General features: G+C 56.3%; 1 protein-coding gene across 1 annotated transcript in view; it reads left to right on the top strand.

Moving 5' to 3' along the window:
* The first annotated feature begins 1,417 nt into the window (after positions 1 to 1,417).
* Positions 1,418 to 10,150, top strand: part of PDE10A (phosphodiesterase 10A) — a 266,943-nt gene continuing 258,210 nt past the window's right edge. Inside the window, exon 1 of the mRNA XM_068985211.1 lies at positions 1,418 to 2,309. Within this exon, the coding sequence (XP_068841312.1) occupies positions 1,418 to 2,309 (892 nt within the window). The remainder of the gene's footprint in view (positions 2,310 to 10,150) is intronic.

Raw genomic sequence — 10,150 nt, 5'->3', positions numbered from 1 at the left:
GAAAAAAAAAGTGGAGGGCTAGAAGAGACCCCGGGGCTAAGTGCACACTGGGGTCCCCGGCCCTGCGTCCACCGAGAGGCTGCACCGCCGCGCATGCCTCTCGCTCAGGTGACCGTCTTGACCTTCGCGGAAGCTGGGCTTCGGCGCGCCGGCCCCAGTCCTGGGAAGGTGACCTAGGCCAGGGAGTCTGGACAGCCTGTCCCGCCGTGGGGCAGCCGGCCCGCCGCCTCAACCCCCGACCCGCAGCGCTGCGATGGCCCCGCTGCCCGCGACGGGCGAGTACCGACACCTGCGCGCCGGGCGCTCGGCTTTCCAACTTGGCAAACTTCTGGCGGCCGCTCCGTGCTCAGAGCGCCTGTTGGGCGACAAAGTTCCTTTCTGTAGCAACTGCTGGGGGCCGAGAAAGGGGGGCATGGTCCGAGATAGCCGAGGGTGAGGACTCAGTCTCAGAACTTGTTTGCCTTTTCTATTCTCTGGCCTTACCTGGGCAAACTGGGTTGTGCACACAAAGTTCGTTGTAAAGTGAGTATCAGAAAGGGAGTCCTGGGGAAGAGCTGGCTTGCTAAACCCTAGTTTGCTGGGAACAGTAAGCCTTGATAGAAATTCCAACCCAGCGTCTGAGTTGGCACTCTCCTGGGAGTTGTGAGCACATTTCGGTTGGAGCTGCGGGCTGGCTGGCGGGAGGGTGCCCGGGCTCAGGCAGGGGACTGGCCGACAGGGCTCGCCCGGCAGTGCACAGCTGGAGCAGCTGCAGGGAGGCGGGTATCAAGAATCTGTAACACCAGATGTGAGGACGCCTCGCAGAGACCCAGGCGTGGCCCGGTCCTCCGGCCCGGGCCTGGGGCGCACCCTGGACGCCGGGAGCCGCTGGGGTGTGGGGCCTGGCGCCGGGGGGCAAGTAGCTGCGGGGCGCGCTGCGTGGGCGCGGGCAGCTGCGGCGTGGGGAACCTTGGCTCCGCCAGTGGGCGTCTTCTGCAGCCGCCGCCGCCGCCGCCTCCACGGGCAGCGGCACTGCGGCGCTTTTCTCCGCTGCTTTCGAGCAGTCGCTGAGGCTTAGCCACCACCGGAGCGCGCACAGACCACGCCACGCTTGCAGGCAGCGTCTCCGCCGCCCCTCGCCCGCTGGGAGCACGCCGATTGTGCGCGCCGGCCAGCAGCCAGGCGCCGCCGCGGGGAACTCGCCCTCGGGGCCCCGGGTACTCCGCCCCCCCACCCCCCCATGCGGAATACGATGTGAAGACTGGGCCGAGCGGGCGCGGAAGACCGGAGAGGAGGACTAGGCTGACGATCGGGACGACCGGCCCGGGAGGGCTGGCCCTGCGGGGGCGGAGCCCGCGGAGTCCCGGCCTGCCGCGCGCCCCTCCCGCCCGCGGCCGGCCCCCACCGGCGGCCCGAGGAGGAGGAGGAGGGGGGGGCCATGGCCAGCCCCGAAGAGCCACTTGCTCCCCTCCCCCAGGCCCCTCTGCCCCCGGCGGGGGACGAGCCCGGCTCCGGCAAACTCCGCCCGGAGCCCGGGCGCAGCGCCGCCGGCGGGAGGAGCGCCGCGGGCCCGGGCCCGGCCCCCGAGCCGCCTGGTCGCGGCCGGGCCGAGCGCGCCTGGTCCCCGCGCCCGCCCCCCTCTTCCGCTGGCCGCTCCAGCCCCCCGGGGGGCCCCGGCGCCCTGTCTGCGCGCGGCGGCGGGGGCGGCTGGGTCGCAGCGCGCGCTCCCTTCGCGCTCGCCTTCTCCTCCCCGGTCCGCGCCTCCGCTCCATCTTCCTTTTACTTCTGGCCGCCGCCCCCCCAACCCCCGCCTTCTCTTCTCCCCTCCTCATCTGCCTTCCACCTCCCCGCGCGTCTCCCAGGAAGGGAGGGCGCAGCGGCGGCGGCGGCGGCGGCCCGAGGAGGCGGCGGCGATGCTGGCGGCGGCGGCGGCGGCGGACAAGAGGCGGCTCTCCTGAGCGTCCCCCCCAGCAGGAGTCACCGCGGCGGCGGCGGGCGGCGGCGGCTCTTCCTTTCCCCCGCGCTCCGGGGCTTGCTGCTCTCGGCCCGCGCCGGGCCCCGGCCGCCGCCGCCGCCCCGGCTCCCGCTCGGCCCGGCCGCCCACTGCGCGGGCTCCCGCGGCTTCCCGGGCGCCGGCGGGGGCTGCTCCGCTCCGGGTCCCGGTCCCGGTCCCAGCCCGGGCGGCGGCGGCCGAACGGCGCGGCGGCCCCGAGGCGCCGGCGCCGCGCTCGCCGCCGCGTTCCCGCTGCTCTTCGGCTCCGACATGGAAGATGGACCTTCTAATAACGCGAGCTGCTTCCGAAGGCTGACGGAGTGTTTCCTGAGCCCCAGTAAGTGTCAGGTTCCACGTTCCCCGCGGCGGGCGGCGGGCGGCGGGCCGGGTGTGTGTGGCCGGCCGGGGGGCGTTGGGTGGCCGGCGACGGGCTTCTCTGGAGGGTCGGGGGGCTCGGCCAGCCCGGGACCCCGGGCTTCCCCAGGCTCTTCTTGTGGCGGCGAAGGGTGAGCCGGGAGGGCGGCGGGAGCCGCGCGCTTGGGGCGGGACCTGCTGCTGCCCGCCTCGGGCCCCCGGGGCTGTTTCTGGCCACGCTTGCCCTGCACGTCTTCTATCAACTCCCGCACCACGGACGCCGGCTCCTCTCTCTTTAGCCTGGGGTCACTTGGCTGGAGCAGAGGCTCTTCCTTCCTCCGGGGGGTCCCGCCCGCTGCCTCCCCCGGCTGGAGGACGGCAGGCCAGGGCCCCGGGACCCCGCGCCCCCGAAGGTGGAGGCACCGGCTGTTCCCCGGGCGCGGTGTCGCGTCCGGCCTGGCTACGCCGGGCCCCACCGGCACCCGGTTCCAGAGCGTGGACCGACCGCGTGGAGATGGGTGTGCCTCCGCCCAGAGTCCACTTTCTCTAGGATCTCGAGTCTAGATCCTGGGGCTTAGCCGGTGCTCGGATTGGTAAGGGGCAGGACAATGGGCTGTTCGGACGAGGGAGAACGGCGCCGCCGGTCCGGACCCCTGGGGCCGCGCCCCACCCGGGACCCCGGGCACTCCCCGCGAGCGGGGCTCGGAGCGCGCCCGAGCAGGGGTGGCGGAAGGCGTGTCACGGGGGAGGGGGGCAAAACCGAGCAGAAGCATCGAGGCAGATATTTGCTAGGAGGCAGGAGGCAGGAGATGTTCAGGGAAGAGGCGCCGGGTGCGCGGAGGAGGGGGCCGCCGTTGTCTTGGATGGAGGGCGAGCGAGGTGAGGACCGGAGACCGGGGCGGGGCGGGAGGTCGCGCCCGCGGGAACCCCGGGCGACTTCGGCGCCAGCCGGGTCGGGCGCGGCTCCTCGAGGCCCTCGGCGCGGGCTCCGGCGCCACCGTCCACCGCGTGCGCACCCGAGCCTTTGTCTGCCTCTCGACCGGGACCCGCGTTTCCGCGGCGCCTTCTCCCGGCCGGAGGTTCCAGGGTGGCCGTTTTCGGCTTGCCACTCCCATCTGCCGCTCACTCCGCAGCCCTGGCCGGCCTGCACCTCCCAGGCACCCAGGGTCCGACCCCTCCTCGCGGCCGGAACCCGTTTGGGCTCATCGCCCGCCCGGGAGCCTCTGGGGTGCCGCTCCCGGGCGTGTGAGCGTGTCTGGTGGGGCCTGGCCGCCGCCCCCCATCCCGCCGCGAGCTCCCGCCTCCCTGGCAAGGTTCAGCCCGCGCGGGCCGCGGGACCCAGCGGCCTCGCGAACGCTTGTTGGCGGTCTGGAGCCGCTGGCGGCAGTCTCTGCTCGTGTTTGCCACTGACCTGAAAGGACAGCGGGGTGTGGGCCCTGGACTCCCAGCGGACACCTCTATCCTGTGGCCTCCCCCTAGTCCGACCCGCCCGGCAGCTCTCAGGTGTCTGCCTCCTTCGGGCCCCAACCTTGCGGGTGTTGCTTGATTCCTAGATGCTGTGGTTCAGGAAGGACACGGTCTGCGGGGAGCGGCCTCGCCTGCTGCCCTTAGACGTGTTAGGCACGGACATCTGTATTTGCTGAAACGGACCCCGCTTGGCAGTGAACTGAATGAAGGTTGGTGGAGAGCGTGGAGCTCCTAACTCACTCTGACTTGAGTTGGGTTAGTCCGGTGCCTAGGACTGGAATTCCAGTCTGCCCCCTTCCTCCTCTTCTAGGGATTTCTTTCACTAAAAAATAAAACAGCTATTTTTCACAATTTGCAGCTGGTTGAAGGGAGGGAGAAGGGGGTGGAGGCTCCCATACCTTGCATATGAAAGTTTTGGGTGGATGACTGTGCTAGGGAGACGGGGTGTGTAGGGATTTCCCTAAAATGATGAAGCTTCTGTTTCTGCTGTTACTGCTGTTTGTCTGGGGTGGGGCAGGTTGGGAGGGATGTTGGGGAGAAGAATAAAGATGAACATCTCAGGTAAGATGGAGGTGTCCTGGGAGAGTCCTTAAACTTTCCTTTTGGAAAGACAGAGGACCCGGTGGGAGAGGGCCATCTGCCCCCCTTCCCACCCCCGGCCCTGCAGGGAGTTTCCACAGGGAGTGCCCCAGTGATAATAGACTCAGGGGTTGTTGAAGGCTTTTGTTTGTTTCTTGTTCCCTGCCCACCCAGCCACCGCCACCCCCTCCACCCGCCCCCCTTAACCAAGTCAGCGAGAAGTAGCTTGGGATAAGGAACCAATGTTTCTAAAAATCTTTGGGACATTACTAAGGTAGTAAGTACTGAAGGTCCCTGGGTTAGGAAGATCCCGTGGAGAAGGGAATGGCTACCCACTCCAGTATTCTGGCCTGGAGAATTCTATGGACTGTGTAGTCCATGGGGTTCAAAGAGTTGGACACGACTGAGCAACCTTCACACACACACACGCACACACACTTTTGAGAAAAATCTATTATTGGACCCACCTCACTGCAAAAACTGCAAGAGGCTAGATGGTGGCTTTAAGGAGACCACATCCAGTTTCTGCTCAGACACTGTGTCCTTCACAGTGGGGACTCTCTTTCTGTCTGTTGCTGCATGACAAGCCACATTTGTGAGAACTGCTGAAGTACCTGAACCTTGGCAGGCTTTTTTGATATTTGTCAATGAAAACGAGTCTTTTTGAGAAAAGTCTGGGCTTCTGTGAGAGTGCGAAAGTGCCCACGTGTAAGGGTGTGTCATAGCTGTGCACCTTGATTCCCTTTCCCCTTTCTGTCTGATCTCTTCTGGGTCTAACAGGCAAGTTGTCACATAAAGGCTGCTGTGTCTGATTGTTTGTAGGAATGCCTGTTTTACCATCATTGGAAAGCAGTCCTGTTTTGAGAGTATAATATCCTGTTTCCACTCCTGTGCATTTTGGCTCTGCATTTTGGTTCACACAGATTCACTGATTCGCTGGGTAATGCACGGAGCAAACATTTACTAAGAGCTCCTGCCACTTGCCAGGCACTGCCCTAGCAGGCTGTGGTCCAAGAGTTCACCAGCCTGAGAAGAGAGCCTCCAAGAAGCAAGTGCGCCAGTGACGCCCAGCACCAGGGGGGTCAGCGGTCGCTCTCTGACCCTGGCAGGCTGGTGCCGACTGCGCTTCCTCAGCCATCTGCCTTTAAGCGCTGATCTCCGAGCTTATCCTCTGGCACTGGGCTTCGGGACTTCACTGCTTGGAGAGGTGTTGCTGTGAGGTCTCCTTTGCAGTGCTGTGTGTGTGTGTGTGTGTGTGCGTGTGCGTGTGTGTGTGTGTGTGTGTATGCACACAGACAGGAAAGGAATGCCAAGAGGCCATGCTTTGACAGGCCAGTAGGAGCTGCATTGTCTTTTGGAGGAAACAGCTCACTTTGTCTACACGTGGAGAGTGGCAGGGCGTGCGGGAGGTATGTATACCCGTGGGGCAAGAGCTTTTGGAGGTGAGTTGGGAATCCTGCCCTAAGGACACACAGAAGTTAAAGGACGGTCCTTGTCTCTCTCTTCCTCTCACAAATGCTCCTGCCTCTCTCCTCATGGGTGTTTCCCCAGTAGGCTGCTGTGAATAATGCATAGAGCTGGAGAAAAGAAAGACACTGCTCAGAGACAGCAGAGACAGCGAGGAAAATGAGGTAGGAGAGAGGGATGAGATAGGGTGAGAAAGTGTTTGTTGGTGCAGGTGGCAAACACGTCTTCACGCTACAATTTGTTGTGTATTTCTAAAATATTCTGAACAGAAAATTTGTATGTGTCTAGGAAAGGTGGATTTTTAATATACTCTCCATCCATGGCTAACCACTCCTTGCTCTGTTTCTTGAGACTTAAGATACTGTGTGGCCAACACTTGAGCAAACTGAGATAAATATGGTCCCTTTTAAGAGCAAGTGTGTGTAACACACAGACGCTACACTCAACTTCACATTTAACTTGTTCTGTGGACCTGATGATTCTGGGATTGCAGTGCGATGCAAGGCTGACCACACAGCAGCGAAACTGGGTAGAAATCAGTTAACAGCAACTGACAGGGAGATGCAAACAGCGGAAACTAGTCCTTCAGAGAAGCTGCAGAGCCGATGGGATACCCACCAAGATAACCAGCAAAGGAACGCTGTGAGGACCTGCCGCCAGGCCTGGGTGAGATCAGGAAAGAGCCCAGCGACGTGGAGCTGCCTGTGTCTGTCCTGACTGGTGGAATCAGGGTTTAATCCAAAGAAGAAGCTGTTTGAACTGGGAGGACTTATTCAGATTCATCAGCTTTTAGTTTCACAAAATTCTTCTTTTAATTTCAAGCAACTTCCACGAACACAGATAATCCCTAAACATTTAAATGAGAAACAGTGGAAACCATAGAGGATGGTGTCTTCTGCAATGTCAGCCTGACCCATTAGCTTTAGGTAATTTTGCCTCTAAAACTTTTTCTATCCCATTAACAAAATTAAGTGAGGTGCAATAAATAAATAAGAGATGGGGATACAGCATGGTGACTGTAATTATTAATACTGTATTACATATTTGCAAGTTACTAAGGGAGTAGATCTTAAAAGTACTTATCGCACACACACAAATGCAGTGTAGAGTAATAGATTTTGTTTACTGTACAGAAGGTTGCTTGATGTGGTGAACATTTTACCAGTTAATACACTGGTAGCTATTGTTTGTTAAAATCAGCTCACAAATTCTGAGAAGGAAAGAAAAAATAATTTTAACAAAAAAGGAATATTTCCCTCTTAAAAGAAGAACTCTTAGTTTTAATTGAAAACATTTTAATTTCCTTTTAAAATGTAAATCGAGCTCCTCCAGCTGATATAAATCTGTCTAAGGGGAAACTCCACTAAGTTGTTATACAGTCGCTCAGTCTTGTCCGACTCTTGGTGACCCCGTGGACTGCAGCATGCCAGGCTTCCCTGTCCTTCACTGTCTTCCAGAGTTTGCTCAAAGTCACGTGCATTGAGTCAGTGATGCCCTCCACCCTCTCAGCCTCTGTTTTCCCTTCTCTTTCTGCTTTCAGTCTTTCCCAGCATCAGGGTCTCTTCCAGTCAGTCGACTCTTCACATCAGGTGGCCAAAGTATTTCAACATCAGTCCTTCCAATGAATATTCAGGACTGACTTCTTTTAGGGTGGACTGGTTTGACCTCCTAATAGTCCAAGATATTCTCAAGAGTCTTCTCCAACACCACAGTTCAAAAGCATCAATTTTCTGGCACTCAACTTTCTTTATGGTCCAAACTCTCACATCCATACGTGACCACTGGAAAAACCATAGCTTTGATTATACAGACCTTTGTTGGCAAAGTGATGGGTCTGCTTTAATATGCTGTCCAGGTTTGTCATAGCTTTTCTTCCAAGGAGCAAGTGTCTTTTAATTGTATGGCTTCAGTCACCATCCCCAGTGATTCTGGAGCCCAAGAAAAGAAAATCTGTTACCATTTTCACCTTTTCCCCATCTATTTGCCATGAAGTGATGGGACTGGATGCCATGATCCTAGATTTTTATGTTGGGTTTAAACCAGCTTTTCCACTCTCTTTCACCCTCATCAAGAGGCTCTTTAGTTTCTCTTTGCTTTCTGCCATTCGGGGGCTGCATATCTGAAGTTACTGATATTTCTCCTGAAAATCTTGATTCCAGCTTGTGCTTCATCCAGCCCAGCATTTCAAATGATGTATTCTGCATACAGGTTAAATAAGCAGGACGACAATATACAGCCTTGTAGTCCTTTCCCAATTTTGGGCCAGTTCATTGTTCTATGTCCAGTTCTAACTGTTGCTTCCTGAACTGAATACCGGTTTCTCGGGTGACCGGTAAGGTGGTCTGGTTTTCCCATGTCTTTAAGAATTTTCCATAGTTTGTTGTGATCCCCACAGTCAGATGTGAAGTACTGTATGATGTGAAAGTTGGACCATAAAGAAGGCTGAGCACCAAAGAAATGATGCTTTCAAACTGTGGTGCTGGAGAGACTCTGGAGAGTCCCTTGGACTGCAAGGAGATCCAGCCAGTTCATCCTAAAAGAAATCAACCCTGAATATTCATTGGAAGGACTGATGTGGAAGCTGAAGCTCCAGTACTTTGGCCACCTGATGGGAAGAGATGACTCACTGGAAAAGATGCTGATGCTGGGAAAGACTGAGGGCAAGAGGAGAAGATGAGATGGTTGGATGGCATCACCGACTCGATGGACATGAGCTTGAACCAACTTCCGGAGTTAGTGAAGGAGAGGGAAGCCTGGCGTGCTGCAGTCCAGGGGGTTGCAAAGGATTGCACATGACTTAGTGATGGAACAACAGCAACACAGTCAAAGGCTTTAGCTCGTCAATAAAAGCAGAAGTAGATGTTTTTTTCTGAAATTCCCTTGCTTTCTCTATAATCCAACAAATGTTGGCGATTTCATCTTTGGTTCCTGTGCCTTTTCTAAATCCAGCTTGAACATCTGAAAGATTTTGGTTCACATACTGCTGAAGCCTAGCTTGAAGAATTTTGAGCATTCCTTGTTAGCCTGTGAAATGAGCACAACTGTATGGTAGTTTGAAAGTTCTTTGGCATTTCCCTTCTTTGAGATTGGAATGAAAACTGACCTTTTGCAGTCCTGTGGCCATTGCTGAGTTTTCCAAATTTGTTGACATATTGAGTGCAACACTTTCACAGCATCATATTTTAGGATTTGAAATAGCTCAGCTGGAATTCCATCACCTCTACTAGCTTCATTAGTATTAATAGTTCCTAAGACCCACTTGACTTCACAATCTAGGATGTCTGGCTCTGTGTGAGTGACCACACCATCCTGGTTATCCAGGTCATTAAGACCTTTTTTGTACAGTTCTTCTATGGATTCTTGACACCTCTTCTTATTATCTTCTGCTTCTGTTAGGTCCATACCATTTCTATCCTTTATTGAGCTCATCTTTGCATGAAATGTTTCCTTGGTATCTCCAGTTTTCTGGAAGCGATCTATAGTCTTTCCCATTCTGTTGTTTTCCTCAATTTCCTTACATTGTTCACTTATGAAGGCTTTCTTATCTCTCCTTGCTATTCTCTGGAACTCTGCATTCAGTTGGGTTTATCTTTTCCTTTTTCCTAGCCTTTCACTTCTCTTCTTTCCTCAGCTATGTGTAAGGCCGTCTCAGACAATCACTTTGCCCTCTTGCAGTTCCTTTTCTTTGGGATGGTTCTGGTCACCACCTCCTGTACAGTGTTACGAACCACTGTCTGCAGTTCTTCAGGCATGATCTAATCCCTTGAATCTATTCATCACGTCCACTGTATAATCATAAGGGATTTGTTTTAGGTCATACCTGAGTGAAAGAAAGTGAAAGTGAAGTCGCTCAGTCGTGTCCAACTCTTTGCAACCCCATGGACTATAGCCCGCTAGGATTCCCCAGGCAAGAATACTGGAGTGGGTTGCCATTTCCTTCGCCAAAGTGTGGTTTTCCCTCCTTTCTTCAATTTGAGTCTGAATTTTGCAATAAGATGCTGATGATTGGAGCCATAGTCAGCTCAGCGGTGGAACTGCTCACATCTTACAAAGGAGATAGAGGATGCCTGCACTCTGAGTTTCCTTGTCGCATTCTGCACCTCTGCAACTCTCTCACTTGCTGCTGCCTGTCTCCCTGTGCAGAAGGAGAGCCTGGTGGGAGCCTGAGGGCAGGGGCTCATCTTCCTGGGTTACAGTCCTGAGCCTGGAGAGATGGGGACACATCCATGGAAGGAGCCAGATCCTCGTGTTGAAAATTCGGAGGCAAAAGGAAGCCGAACAACATGATGTCTGCCTTCTAGGAGCTGAGAC

Source organism: Capricornis sumatraensis, chromosome 13 (assembly GCF_032405125.1).
Source record: "Capricornis sumatraensis isolate serow.1 chromosome 13, serow.2, whole genome shotgun sequence".
NCBI lineage: Eukaryota > Metazoa > Chordata > Mammalia > Artiodactyla > Bovidae > Capricornis > Capricornis sumatraensis.
Note: the sequence above shows the minus strand (reverse complement) of the source record. Positions and strands in the feature narration are given on the sequence as shown.